The sequence below is a fragment of the Rhinoderma darwinii genome, chromosome 3 (assembly GCF_050947455.1).
Source record: "Rhinoderma darwinii isolate aRhiDar2 chromosome 3, aRhiDar2.hap1, whole genome shotgun sequence".
In the NCBI taxonomy this organism is placed as follows: Eukaryota; Metazoa; Chordata; class Amphibia; order Anura; family Rhinodermatidae; genus Rhinoderma; species Rhinoderma darwinii.
Window position 1 is genome coordinate 124,027,283 of NC_134689.1, and position 15,825 is coordinate 124,043,107.

Consider the following 15,825-nt stretch of genomic DNA (forward strand, 5'->3'; position numbering starts at 1 on the left):
ACCAGTGAGAGATAGATTATATAAAAAAAAAAAAAGAAAATCACATTGTCAAAATGATATATATTTATTTGCATTGTGCACAGAGAAATAAGTATTTGATCCCCTACCAACCATTAAGAGTTCAGCCTCCTCCAGACCAGTTACACGCTCCAAATCAACTTGGTGCCTGCATTAAAGACAGCTGTCTTACATGGTCACCTGTATAAAAGACTCCTGTCCACAGACTCAATTAATCAGTCTGACTCTAACCTCTACAACATGGGCAAGACCAAAGAGCTTTCTAAGGATGTCAGGGACAAGATCATAGACCTGCACAAGGCTGGAATGGGCTACAAAACCATAAGTAAGACGCTGGGTGAGAAGGAGACAACTGTTGGTGCAATAGTAAGAAAATGGAAGACATACAAAATGACTGTCAATCGACATCGATCTGGGGCTCCATGCAAAATCTCACCTCGTGGGGTATCCTTGATCCTGAGGAAGGTGAGAGCTCAGCCGAAAACTACATGGGGGGAACTTGTTAATGATCTCAAGGCAGCTGGAACCACAGTCACCAAGAAAACCATTGGTAACACATTACGCCGTAATGGATTAAAATCCTGCAGTGCCTGCAAGGTCCCCCTGCTCAAGAAGGCACATGTACAGGCCCGTCTGAAGTTTGCAAATGAACATCTGGATGATTCTGAGAGTGATTGGGAGAAGGTGCTGTGGTCAGATGAGACTAAAATGGAGCTCTTTGGCATTAACTCAACTCGCCGTGTTTGGAGGAAGAGAAATGCTGCCTATGACCCAAAGAACCCCATCCCCACTGTCAAGCATGGAGGTGGAAACATTATGTTTTGGGGGTGTTTCTCTGCTAAGGGCACAGGACTACTTCACCGCATCAATGGGAGAATGGATGGAGCCATGTACCGTCAAATCCTGAGTGACAACCTCCTTCCCTCCACCTGGACATTAAAAATGGCTCGTGGCTGGGTCTTCCAGCACGACAATGACCCGAAACATACAGCCAAGGCAACAAAGGAGTGGCTCAAAAAGAAGCACATTAAGGTCATGGAGTGGCCTAGCCAGTCTCCAGACTTTAATCCCATCAAAAACTTATGGAGGGAGCTGTAGATCCGAGTTGCCAAGCGACAGCCTCGAAATCTTAATGATTTACAGATGATCTGCAAAGAGGAGTGGGCCAAAATTCCATCTAACATGTGTGCATACCTCATCATCAACTACAAAAAACGTCTGACTGCTGTGCTTGCCAACAAGGGTTTTGCCACCAAGTATTAATTCTTGTTTGCCAAAGGGATCAAATACTTATTTCTCTGTGCACAATGCAAATAAATATATATAATTTTGACAATGTGATTTTCTGTTTTTTTTTAAATATAATCTATCTCTCACTGGTAAAATTAACCTAGCCTAAAAATTCTAGACTGTTCATGTCTTTGACAGTGGGCAAACTTACAAAATCAGCAAGGGATCAAATACTTATTTCCTTCACTGTACCTCTAACTTTAATAATTTTCATATGAGTAAATACCTATACATTTTCGGCTTGCATAAACATAACTTGCGATTTCAATGTATAAACAACTGAATACAAAAAATTAAGATTCTTGAAAAGCTTGCCAAATTCCATGAATATGTTCGATTTCCATGTGATGTCTGTGTTTCATGTGTATAGGTACTCACTACATTTGTCCATACAATTGTCAGTATATGTCTGAAAATAACAAAAGTATTCAGACATATACTGTACAGTACCCACAGGAGACAGGAATCAGTCCAATTTGAGAAAAAAAAATCTGATTTATCACATACCATTACTTTCAATCTGCCATCCATATTTGCTGGAATCCGTCAAAGTTTGCCTCATTAACGCTGCCTGATGCATCAATTTTTTGGGTATACAGCCTACATTCACACATGTTCCTCCGAGCCCTATAAAAAAGGAGAAGCACATCAGATAAAAACACAAAGATAACACAATCAACACATTCAGTATTAAATAAACAATAACAATGTGTGCGTCTGAACGGCATGAATGGCACGTGACCGCTGCGAGAGCTTCCATGCCCGGAGTGGAAGGGAATGGGGCCTCAGCGCTGGAGCGGGGGTACTTCAGGGGTTAAGTATATGCTAGTTTATTTTATACCATCCCCTGCCCTGCTGCCGATTTTTGTAAATCCCGGATAACCTCTTTAACCGACATTCCCAAATATATTGAAATATTTTATGACATGGATATAAACATGACTTCCTCTTGGTTGACAATACAGCTATAAAAAATATATATTATAATTGTAATTCTAGCAAGTGAGAGTTTAAAACCAAACAAATGCAAGTTATATACTGCACTTACATGCAAATAATGAAATAATGACATTACAGATAAAGTTCTGTTCACACTGGATTTTTTCTTTATGGTATTTTTTTCACAGAAAAATATAGAAACATTTTAATTGGCCCAATTGATCTCAAAGGGATTTTTCTGACCGCAAGTGCAACCAGATGGCATCAGTTAGCCTCAGTTGTTGATGTCTCATTATTGTTACCATTGAAGTCAATTGAAAAGAAGGCATTCATAAGTGTCTCATATGGCTCCTGTTATTGGTGGATTCATTAAAAATACAAGTGTAAAGCTAGTGTGAACATAGCTTTACAGTGATGTAGCTATAGGCATTGCCGAGGTAGGAGATTGCAACTAGGCCCCCAACACCTTGTCCGTAGTACAACCAGCAACATAAAAAAGCTTCCTCTATATCTATCTATCTAATCTATCTATCTAAATTTTATAAGGTATATAGAAATGTATAAGTGATTATTTGAGATGGCGTTATGCAAAGCCACTGGATGCCATGACATTGTAATGCTTGGATCTAGTACTTATATTCTTTGTAGGGTTCTAGTCAGTGAATAGTATCTTGAATTTTTTAAAACTATAGTCCCCAACTTACCCCATGTGGTTCCTAAGGGGGAAGGGGTGACATAATCCAGGACAAGCACTTTCTTCCCATAATGTGCAGCCTCCTATTAGGAAAATGTAAAAACAGTATACATCACATTCATATTTCCATACAACATGGAGAAAACATTATTAAGATCATCATCATAATGTTTTTACCTTAGAAGCTGCTAGGCCTCCAGATCCTCCCCCTATAACAATCAAGTCATAGTCATAGCCATCCTCCTTGGGTTTACCATCTTTGCTTTCTAACAATTTCTGGAACAGACCATCCTTAGATAACTAGCAAAGAAAAAGGAAAGAACATAAATATAGAATTATTCTTACACCGCTGTGATCCAGTGAATGAAAAATTGGGCCAACTTATTCATTCTTTACAGGAGTAAGAAAAGTATCACTATATAACTAGACCGATTTATTATTCCTGTTTTTGGAAAAGCTATAATGGCATTCTGGATGTGTCTGATCAATATGAATATTATAGCCTGTGTCTCCCTACAACATATTGTGGCAGGTTTATTGATGCATGTTGCCAGTAGTCTGTCACTCGCGTTTTTCGCTGCGTATTTGGAGCTGTTTAAAATAGAGTCTTTGAAAAACGGCTCCAAAAATGTCCCAAAAACAAGCGCGTAAAAATGGTCCGTCGGAACAGAACGCCGTTATTCGCATTGAAATCAATGGGCAGATGTTTGGAGGCGTTCTGCTTCCGATCTTTCGGCCATTTTTCGGGCTTTACGGCCCGAAAAACGGCCGAAAATAGGCCGTGTGAGCATACCCTAAGGGTATGTTCACATGACAGCGTCCGTAACGGCTGAATTTACGGGGATGTTTTCAGGAGAAAACATCCCCGTAATTTCAGCCGTAACGGCATGTGCAGGCACTTGAACGCCGCGTCCATTACGGACGTAATTGGCGCTGCTTTTCATTGGAGTCAATGAATAACGGCTCCAATTACGCCCAAAGAAGTGACAGGTCACTTCTTTGACGCGGGCGTCTATTTACGCGCCGTCATTTGACAGAGGTGTGTAAATATACGCCTCGTGTGAACAGACAAACGTCAGCCCATTGCTTTCAATGGGCATATGTTTGTCAATGCTTTCAATGCGCATTTTTCGGACGTAATTCGGGGCAAAAACGCCCGAATTACGTCCGTAATTAGTGTGTGTGAACATACCCTAACGATGAGCATGTCTAATTTATGAACATTATTAGTAGAAAAGTAGCAAAAAAACCAAGAGCAGGTCTGGCGTTGGCATTGGGGTATGTTTAGCCAATATCATATTCATCAACATGACATGCGCCCTGTACGGTGGATCGGCAGAGAAACTGGCATACTGCTCGGACAGTGCACCAATATTAATAATTCATTATATATTCATCTAGTATTTATTATATATTCTGTTCTATTTAATTTTCATGGCTAGATCAAATTATTTGGTAGCTTGTCCATCCCTTTTTATCTACTAACTCAATGCTAATTAATGTTTACGTTATATACGCAAGCAACCAGAGATAACAATACGTGTAATGAAGCACAAGCCGGTCTGTTGACTCATGCATCTTCCGGTTATGCCTTCTTCAGGATCTTGTGACGCAAAAAAAATTTCATTTACATACAGTGTACTTTTCAAAATTGAGAAACCTGTGATTATACTTTAGGTGTGTCAAGCCATGTGACTATACTTCTGTAAGGCAAAGTAGAATGCTGACAGCACCTCACGTGACGTTTGTGAAGTAGCGAAGCTGATCTACATAAGCTGTTCTATTTAAACCATATTTCTAGTATATATCATGGTCATTAGTTTCATCCACTTTCATATGTTCTTGGAAATAATTGGAAATAAAAATGATCAAATGTTCCTCATTTTAGCCATCCTGCCTGTTGCATTGAATAGAAATGTACATGGAATTCACAAATGAACTTATTCAGTTCAAGTTTATCTGTTACTAAGTTCTGAAAGCCTTAGGGTATGTTCACACGACCTATTTTCAGACGTAATTCTGGCGTTTTACGCCTTGAATTACGCCTGAAAAGACAGCTCCATTACGTCTGCAAACATCTGCCCATTGCTTGCAGTGGGTTTTACGATGTTCTGTTCAGACGAGGTGTAATTTTACGCGTCGCTGTCAAAAGACGACACGTAAAAATACGCCGGTGTCAAAGAAGTGCAGGACACTTCTTGGGACGTTTTTGGAGCCGTTTTTCATTGACTCCAATGAAAAATAGCTCCAATTACGTCCATAATAGACGCCGCGAAAAACGCGAGTACTTGCAAAAACATCTGAAATTCAGGAGCTGTTTTCGTTTGAAAACCGCTCCGTACTTTCAGACGTATTTTGGGTTTGCATGTGAACATACCCTTAAAGGGGTTGTGCAGGATTAGAAAAGTGTGGCTGCTTTCTTCCAAAAACAGCGTCACACCTGTTCATGTGTTGTGTGTTGTATTGCAGCTCTGATCCATTGACATGAGCTGAGCTGTAATACCACAAACAACCTGTAGACATGTGTGACGCTGTTTTTGGAAGAAAGCAGGCATGTTTTTCTGCTCCTGTAAAACCCCTTTAATGTAGTTGTCTGTTTTAGTAAAACCATTTACAAATACCCTATTTTGGAATTCTGAGTTAATATTGGGGGATGTCCCCCATTCAAGACACCCATCTATTAGCCAGGGTGGAGAACAGCTACAAAGAGCATCTCTCATATTATAAGTCAATGGGGCCTGTCAAGTTTCCATCAGGATTTCGGTATTCCTTGCCTTCAAAAATACAGGGAACCCCTGATGGAAACCTAAAAATGTTGGTGTGCCTCATATAAGAAAAGTATTAATCTAAATAAATATAAATAAACTACTAAAATAACATAGTAAAAATAAATCCCAGTATTAAGTGAAAAGTACCTGTATAACATCTGTGTAGTCTCCTATAAGCTTCTCCTTCATAAAAACATTGGGTAATGATGTCTCCATGGTATAGTCATATAGCTCCTTTTCGATGCTCTGCCCGTTGTCTGTGAAAGAAAATCATATCTAACATGTTCATTTATAAATCAGTGCATCCGAGATGAGCCAAAAAAGGAGGGACCATCTATTTCACAACCAGACTGTCTCTAATACTTCCTCACACCTTTGACTCCTCACTCTCCCAAAAGTGTGTGTAACCATGACTTGCAAACTTCACAGGTACCAAGAAGGAAACCGGGATATTCCAGCTGACGTATTGTGGCGAAAAAAATATTTCGAAAGGAACAAAATTGAGACATTCCAAACTGTAATATTGTGCTCTGCAGCAACGAATGTGACAGCATTGTACAGTATGCAGCTGTGTAAGAAATTCTGGGAGAGAAGTGCTTACTCGAATGCCGCGGGCCTTCAAACAGCTGATCGGCCAGGATGCCGATAGTCGGACCCCGACCAATCAGATATTCATGGCCTATCCTGAGGATTGGCCATCAATTGTTTTCACTGGCCAACCTCTTTAAATGTGAAATCAAATGAAATTTCAATTCAGATATGTTTTAAATTTTGGCATGGACTTTGAGCACTGGTGTCGAGATCCAGACATCAACATGATCTGGATGGTGGGGAATCCATAAAAAAACGTTTGAGAAGCCCTGACATAACCCAGCATAAAGAAAAGGTGGGATCAAATTTACCTTCAACATTTGAAGGGGTGAGATGGCAATATGGCTAGAGAAACTGTTTATTATGGTTAAGTACATCTGCATAGAGATTCTTAGGGGGCTCTCTTGGTGGTGTGTGTTATTTCTAGTTATGTGCTACTAAGGTCATGTCCAACTTGGCTGTGTGGAGCCAAATGGAGTCCCTGCAGCTTCGAACTATGGAGTTATAGGTGGCACCGTATTATTGCTTCTAGAGGGGAATAACAGGACAAAATCCTTTATGCCTCTGTATGAGATCAGAAGTACAGTAAGGCCCCATCGACTTCTATGGATACTGTATAATGGCTCCATGAGACTGTGTGGAGTGGTAATTAGGGCATGTATATAATGATGTATAAGCATGGCATAACTTAAATAAGACATTTATTCTATGGTTAAATCTGTGAAATATGTACTGTCAGGGGAAACATAGTAAAACATGGAACATAGTGGTTGTTTTTTACCCGCCACATCTTTGCTTCCGACTAAAATTTGCCTTTTACTGTAAGCCACTCACGTGTACAACATTTTAACCCTAATATGTCTATTATATCAGTTTTATATCTAGGTCAATTACAGGTATTTTGTATAAACCTTAAAAATAATTATACACTTATACCCCTTAATTGTATAATTCCCAGTGTCTTCATATCTATAGAGATGAATAGCATAAAGATAATATTAGTCCATGTGTCATAGTAGTTTACTTAAGTGACACATACTAAATTCTATCAGTTATTGAAATAACAATGCAATGCCAGTAACAAGTAGCAGTTTATGATGTCACTATCTGCCACAACATAAGGACTGGTATTGTGTATAAAGAAAAATTCGTTTTTATTAACTTTTCAGAAAAAATGGTACAGCAGCTTGTATGAATCACAAGCAACAATACTATACAAGCAACACAATAGCAATACAGCGGCGCTCAGTTCATACATAGCTTCCTCTCCTATCCTCCCAGTCTCTGTAGCTTACCTATGTACATCACCTTACATATTATATATAGATACATGCTACATACAGAGTTGACTAAAGGGGTTTTTACACTGGACGATTATCAGGCAAGCGATCGTTCATAGAACACGTGTTGTAATATATTATCGTTGTCGGCCGCACATCTCCCTGTGGAAACATGGAGATGTGCTGCCAACATGATAATGTATGGGGACGAGTGATCGGGGAAACGACCGCTCGTCCCCGACCATAGCTCCTTGTGACAGAAGCAAACGAGCGCTGATCAACGAGCTGTCTCATTGATCGACGCTCGCTGCACAGGCCAAAATAGGCTGGTGTGATAGGGCCTTTACCCCTTAGTGACCACCAATACGCCTTTTCACGTCGGTCACTAAGGGGCCTTAGGCTAGGCTGACGCCTTTTAACGTTCGCCTAGTCTAAGTCCTGCACGGGTCTCCCGTGCAGGCTGGAGCCGGGGCTCTGCTGTCTGATGACAGCTGAGATCCTGCTCCAACACCCGATTACTTCGATCGCGGGCGTTTAACCCGTTAAATGCCGCCGTCAATAGCGACCGCGGCATTTAACTTTGTTTACAAAGGGAGTGAGCTGCCTCTGTCACCCATCGGCGGCCCGCGAATGCAACCGCGGGTCTCCGATGGGGTGTCATGGCAGCCGGAGGCACGTCCTAACAGATTGCCTGTCAGATTTACACTGACAGGCAATAATGCTCTAGTATACGAAGTATACCAGAGCATTATATCAGCGATCTGAAGATCGCACAGTAAAGTCCCCTAGTGGGACTAATAAAATAAATAATAAATGTGAAATAAAGATTAATAGTAAAAGTTACAGTAAAAAAATAAATAAAACCATTTTTTTCCATAAAAAGTGGTTTTATTTAGTAAAAGTGTAAAAAAAAAAAAGTACACATATGTGGTATCGCCGCGACCATAATGACTCCGTTAATAAAGTTAATATGTCATTTAAACCGCAAGGTGAACACCGTAAAAAAAACGCAAAAAACAATGGCGAAATTGCAATTTTTTTCCATTGTCCCCCAAAAAAGTCATAATAAAAATGAATCAATAAGTCCCATGCACCCCAAAACAGTACCAATCAAAACTACATCTCGTCCCGCAGAAAACAAGCCCAAAAAATCACTACATTGATGGAAAAATAAAAAAATTACGGCTCTTGGAAAGCGACGATGCAAAAACAAATAATTTTAGTTCAAAAATGTTTTTATTGTGCAAAAGTCGTAAAACATAAAAGAAAACTCTGCATATGTGGTATCGCCGTAATCATACCGACCCATAGAATAAAGGTAACATGTTATTTATGTCGCATAGTGAACGGAGTCAATTTAAAAACGCATAGAACAATGGCGGAATTTCAGTTTTTTTTTATAATCCCCCCCAAAAAAGTTAATAAAAGTTAATAAAATATTATATGCACCCAAAAATGGTGCTATTAAAAAGTACAACTAATCCCGCAAAAAAACAAGTCCTCATACAGCTATGTAGACGAAAAAATAACAAAATTATAGCTCTTTGAATGCGACTATAGAAAAACGAATAAAATAGCTTGGTCATTAGGGCCTAAAATGGGCTGGTCACTAAGGGGTTAAGTTGTCAAGTATTTTGCTTTAGCTATTCTGTCCTGTTCTGATTTACATATTCTGTTGAGTTCAAAATTCTGTTAGTGGCTAATGAAATCAGTGAAAAATCTGTACAGAAACAAACACAAGGCACATAGCTTAGCTGATCTATAATGCAGTGCTGTATTCTCTGTTGCATTCTGAGAGAGTTAGTATAAAGACACAAAACCAATAGTAGAGCCGTGATATAAGCTCAGAGGCCTGTAGGATTATAAGTGCATTTATTGATAAGACTGGGCTATTACTCAAGATCAATACAATGGTAAAGCAATGTATTTGCAAAAAAACTCTATTGTCTATAAGGAATATATATATACATACATACACTATATGGACAAAAGTATTGGGACACACCTCTTAATCATTGAATTCAGGTGTATCATTCAGTCCCATTACCACAGGTGTATAAAATCAGTCTGTCTTTAGAAACATTTGAGAAAGAATGGGTCGTTCTAAAGAACTCAATGAATTCGTTCGAGAGTGTTACTGTAATAGGTAGCCACCATTGTAACAAGTCAGTCATGAAATTTTCCCCCACCTAGATATTCCACTATCCATTATGAGTGGTATTATTGCAAAGTGGAAGCCGAGTGCTGAGGCACAAAGTGCATAAAAGTTGCCATCGCTCTGCTGACTCAATAACTGCAGAGTTTCAATCCTCCTCTGGCATTAACATCCGCACATAAACTTTTCCCTGGGAGCTTCATGGCATGGGTTTCCATTGTATGCAGCTGCATACAAGTCTTACATCATCAAGCACAATGCCAAGCGTCAGATGGAGTGGTGTAAAGCACGCCACCACTGGATCCTGGAGCAGTGGAAATGTGTACTGTGGAGTGACTAATCACGCTTCTCTATCTGGCAGTCTGATTGTTGAGTTTGCCGAATACCAGGAGAACGTTACCTGCCTGACTACATTGTGCCAATTGTAAATGGTGGAGGAGGGCTAATGCTATGGGGTTGTGTTTCAGGGAAATCTTAATACTTCAGCATACTTCAGCATACCAAGACATTTTGGACAATTGTATGCTTCCATCTTTGTGGAAACAGTGTGGGAAAGGTCTTTTTCTGTTCCAGCATGACTGTGCCCCTGTGCACAAAGCAAGGTCCATTAAGGCTCAGTTGGGTCTGGAAGAACTTCACTGGCAAACACAGAGAACTGACCTCAACCCAAACATTCCAAAATCTTGTAGAAAGACTTTCCAGAAGAGTTGAAGCTGTTTTAGCTGCAAGGGGGGGGGGGGGGGGAGGCAACCTCCATATTAATGCCTATGGACTTAGAATGGGATGTTCTAAAAGTTCCTGTAGATGTGATGTGTAGGTGTCTTAATACTTATATATATTGTAATATGGTCTTCAAGAGCAAATCAATGGTTTGCTTACACTTTAAAACTTATACCAAACTTTAAAATGAATGATATCCATTTTGATTACATTTTCTGCACAGATAATCATCTTCCAGAAGTTTAATAAAGTCGGTGATCAGTTGCAATACTTACCAATCTAACCTGGACATAATAACATGCAAGAAAGATATACTGTAAGGGCACGGCCAGACGTGGCGGAGGTTTTCCTCTGCAGATGTTGGTGCAGATTTGATGCATTTACGCAACGAATCTGCACCAGCATTTGCATATTTGACAGGTAGTTCAGACGTTGCAGAAAATACAGCAGACTTGCCACAGATTTCAGTTCTTGCATTGCAAAGGCTGAAATACGCAGTGAAATTCCGCTTCTTCTCCGCAACAGACAGTGCATGCTGTGGAGGGAAAATTCCGCACCGCAGCCTATGGTCCGCAGCGGAGTTTTCCGCAACATCTGAACTAACTTGCCAGAAAATGTATTGAAACAACTGTAAAAAACGTCCGCGCCCTAATAAGTTTTCTGGCAATTTTACAGGTACAGACATTTGCTCACCTCTGAGCATGAGGGGCTGAGTGACAAAGCACAAAACACAATATGATAATCCCTTTCACATGCTATGAACAAGGCCACATATTTTGCTTATGAAGCAGTCAAACATCCTGTTTGGCCTATAAAAATAATTAGAAGTAGAGTTGCTTAAATAAGTGGTTCTACACAAATGATGCTAAAAGGTGAGGCGATTCTGGCCACCAGCTGTGCAGGGAACTGCTACACAGTTCCATTCAAATGAATGAGACGTACTGCAGTTCCCTACACAGCCAGTGGCCAGGAGAGCCATTATGCAGGCAAAAACAGTGAAGAAGCCACGGCTGACGCCCCTTCAGTCTCAGGATCGGTGAGGGTTCCAGCAAACGGACCCCCACCGATAAGTAAGTGATGTGATATTCTAGCAATATGCCATTGCTCTCTGTTATGGAAATACCCTTTAACCACTTTCCGTCCTGCATTGTAATAGTACATTGTGGCTTAGAGTTAGTAAACATAAGCCACCCTACTATTACGGCGCTGTGATGACCTGGGCTCAGGAGCTGAGCCACCACCATCACTTGCGGGTGTTGGATGTAATATACACCAACATCCCGCTCTAATGGCCGGGAATGCAGATAACTCAGATCCCGGCCGTTTAACCCATTAAATGTCGTCGTCAATGCTGACCGTGGTATCTAAATGGTTAGACTGAGGGAAGGGTCTCTCTCTGTCATTCCATCGGCGTCCAGCTGTTTTTTCATCATCCCGCCTCCATAAAAACGGAATAAAAAGTGATAAAAAAAATAGTATGTAGCCAAAAATTGTACCAATGAAACTACATTTTTTGTCAGGTCAGCTGAACTGACGGCCCGGCTAAAAGCTGGTCCTGTGATCCTGTTGATAACAATCACGTCTAAGTTCATAAACTTAGGCCGGATTCATACGAGCGTTTTCGGTCCGTGATATACAGACCATATGCCGACAGTATTTCCCGGACCGAACACAGTGCAGGGAACCGGGCTCCTAGCGTCATAGTTATCTATGATGTTAGGAGTCCCTGCCTCGCTGCGGAAAACTGTCCAGTACTGAAAACATGATTACAGTATGGGACAGTTTTCCCGCAGCGAGCCAGGGACTCCTAGCGACATACAGTGAAGGAAATAAGTATTTGATCCCTTGCTGATTTTGTAAGTTTGCCCACTGTCAAAGTCATGAACAGTCTAGAATTTTTAGGCTAGGTTAATTTTACCAGTGAGAGATAGATTATATAAAAAAAAATAAAAAAAATCACATAGTCAAAATTATATATATTTATTTGCATTGTGTACAGAGAAATAAGTATTTGATCCCCTACCAACCATTAAGAGTTCAGCCTCCTCCAGACCAGTTACACGCTCCAAATCAACTTGGTGCCTGCATTAAAGACAGCTGTCTTAAATGGTCACCTGTATAAAAGACTCCTGTCCACACACTCAATTAATCAGTCTGACTCTAACCTCTACAACATGGGCAAGACCAAAGAGCTTTCTAAGGATGTCAGGGACAAGATCATAGACCTGCACAAGGCTGGAATGGGCTACAAAACCATAAGTAAGACGCTGGGTGAGAAGGAGACAACTGTTGGTGCAATAGTAAGAAAATGGAAGACATACAAAATGACTGTCAATCGACATCGATCTGGGGCTCCATGCAAAATCTCACCTCGTGGGGTATCCTTGATCCTGAGGAAGGTGAGAGCTCAGCCGAAAACTACACGGGGGAACTTGTTAATGATCTCAAGGCAGCTGGGACCACAGTCACCAAGAAAACCATTGGTAACACATTACGCCGTAATGGATTAAAATCCTGCAGTGCCCGCAAGGTCCCCCTGCTCAAGAAGGCACATGTACAGACCCGTCTGAAGCTTGCAAATGAACATCTGGATGATTCTGAGAGTGATTGGGAGAAGGTGCTGTGGTCAGATGAGACTAAAATTGAGCTCTTTGGCATTAACTCAACTCGCCGTGTTTGGAGGAAGAGAAATGCTGCCTATGACCCAAAGAACACCATCCCCACTGTCAAGCATGGAGGTGGAAACATTATGTTTTGGGGGTGTTTCTCTGCTAAGGGCACAGGACTACTTCACCGCATCAATGGGAGAATGGATGGAGCCATGTACCGTCAAATCCTGAGTGACAACCTCCTTCCCTCCACCAGGACATTAAAAATGGCTCGTGGCTGGGTCTTCCAGCACGACAATGACCCGAAACATACAACCAAGGCAACAAAGGAGTGGCTCAAAGAGGAGCACATTAAGGTCATGGAGTGGCCTAGCCAGTCTCCAGACCTTAATCCCATCGAAAACTTATGGAGGGAGCTGAAGATCCGAGTTGCCAAGCAACAGCCTCGAAATCTTAATGATTTACAGATGATCTGCAAAGAGGATTGGTCCAAAATTCCATCTAACATGTGTGCAAACCTCATCATCAACTACAAAAAAACGTCTGACTGTTGTGCTTGCCAACAAGGGTTTTGCCACCAAGTATTAAGTATTGTTTGCCAAAGGGATCAAATACTTATTTCTCTGTGCACAATGAAAATAAATATATATAATTTTGACAATGTGATTTTCTGTTTTTTTTTTTTTATATAATCTATCTCTCACTGGTAAAATTAACCTAGCCTAAAAATTCTAGACTGTTCATGTCTTTAACAGTGGGCAAACTTACAAAATCAGTAAGGGATCAAATACTTATTTCCTTCACTGTAGATAACTATGACGATAAGAGCCCGGCTCCCTGCAGTGTGTTCAGTCCAGGAAATACTGCCGACATGCGGACCGTATATCACGGACTGAACATGCTCGTGTGAATCCGGCCTTAAATGTGATTGTTATTAGCTGGATCCTGCTTATCAGAGACCTGACTGCTGCGGCTTTGACAGAACGATACAGCTTCTATGTATACAGCATAGAAGTAAAAAAAAATTTAAGTCAATTTAAAAGTTGCTATACGACACATAAAACATTGATTTATATATACAAATAAATTTGTTCAAAGGTGTGCATAGACTTTAACCCTTCCCGACATTTGTCGTAAGTATACGTCATGGAAAGCTAGTGCTTCCTGCAAATTGTCGTATACTTACGACAAATGGGATGGCAGCGGCTCAGAAGCTGAGTCGGTGCCATCATCCTGGGTGTCAGCTGTATCTTACAGCTAACATCCTGCTGTAATGGCGGAGACCAAAGTTAGCTTCGATCCCCACCATTTACCCCTTAAATGTAGCGGTCAAAAGCGATCGCTGCATTTAAGGTGTTTGCAGCCCATCGGCACCCCAGCAAAGAAATCGCCAGGGTGCCGATGGCTGCAACAGCAACCAGAGGCCTAATAGCGGCCTTCCAGTCTGCCTAGAACAGAAACCTTAAGAGCCCCGCCCGGAGGCGGAGCCTAAAAGGCTTCCGTAGCCGTCGGCAAGATGGCAACGGCTCAGGAGATGAATTGGCATCATCAACGTATGTTACAGCTGACATCCACCTGTAATGGCAGGAACCGGAGATAGCTCCGATCCCTGCCGTTAACCCCTTAGATGCAACGATCGAAAGCAATTGTTGCATCTTAGTGGTTGCTAGCAGATTGCCAGCTCTGCCCTGCAATCGCAGGGCTGCCGACTGCTGCTATGGCAACAGGAGTCCCTAACAATGGCCTATTATACCATCTGACTATGCCCCTGATGTACCCTGCCTAACTTACATGTACCCCCACATTATAAACTGTAATACCAGTAAAACTCCAAACAAAACTACTACCAAGCAAAATCCATCCTCCAAAAGCCAAATGGTGCTCCCTCCATTCTGAACCCTACAGTGTGACCAAATAGCAGTTTACTTTCACATATATGGCATCGCCATACCTGGGAGAACCCTTTTAACAATTTTTGGGGTGTCTCCAGTGGCACAAGCTGGGCACAACATATTTTCCACTGAAATGGCATATAAAGGGAAAAATTTTAATGTTTACTTTGCACCATCCGCAGCGCATTAATTTATGGAAAAGACCTGTGGGGTGAAAATGCTCACTACATCCCTTAATAAATGCCTTGAGGGGTGTAGTTTCCAAAATGGGGTCACTTCTCAGGGGTTTCTTTTATTATTTCACATCAGAGCCTCTGCAATTGTGAACCAATACTTTGTAAATCGCGAAATTGGAGAGCTGTCTTGTTATGGTGGCACAAGCTAGGCACCACATATTGGCATTTCTGTGGAAAAAAATCCCATTTTCACTATGCAACATCGAGTGCACACTAATTTCTGCAAAAACACCTGTGGGGTTAACATGCTCGCTACACCCCTAGGCGAATACCTTGAGGGGTGTAGTGTCTAAAATAGGGTCACTTTTGGGGGGTTTCCACTGTTTTGGTCCCACAGGGGCTTTGCAAATGCGACATAGCGCCCAGAAACCAATCCAGCAAAATCTGCACTCCAAAAGCCAAATGGCGCTCCTTCCCTTCTAAGCCCTGCTGTGTGTCCAAACAGCCATTTATGACCACATATGGGGTATTTCCGTACTCGGGAGAAATTGCTTTACAAATGTTGGGGTGCTTTTTGTCCTTTATTTGTTGAGAAAATGAAAAATTTGGCACTAAATCTACGTCTTATTGAAGAAAAAGGATTTTTTTATTTTTACTGCCCAATTCTAATAAAATCTATGAAACACCTGTGGG

At 41.2% G+C, this 15,825-nt stretch overlaps 1 protein-coding gene across 1 annotated transcript in view; it reads right to left on the minus strand.

Annotated features, from left to right (window-relative positions):
* Positions 1 to 15,825, minus strand: part of TXNRD1 (thioredoxin reductase 1) — a 70,838-nt gene that overhangs the window by 22,794 nt on the left and 32,219 nt on the right. Inside the window, exons 4-7 of the mRNA XM_075856652.1 lie at positions 5,857 to 5,966; positions 3,119 to 3,241; positions 2,952 to 3,024; positions 1,816 to 1,935 (exon numbers count right to left, since the gene is read on the minus strand). Of these exons, the coding sequence (XP_075712767.1) occupies positions 1,816 to 1,935; positions 2,952 to 3,024; positions 3,119 to 3,241; positions 5,857 to 5,966 (426 nt within the window). The remainder of the gene's footprint in view (positions 1 to 1,815; positions 1,936 to 2,951; positions 3,025 to 3,118; positions 3,242 to 5,856; positions 5,967 to 15,825) is intronic.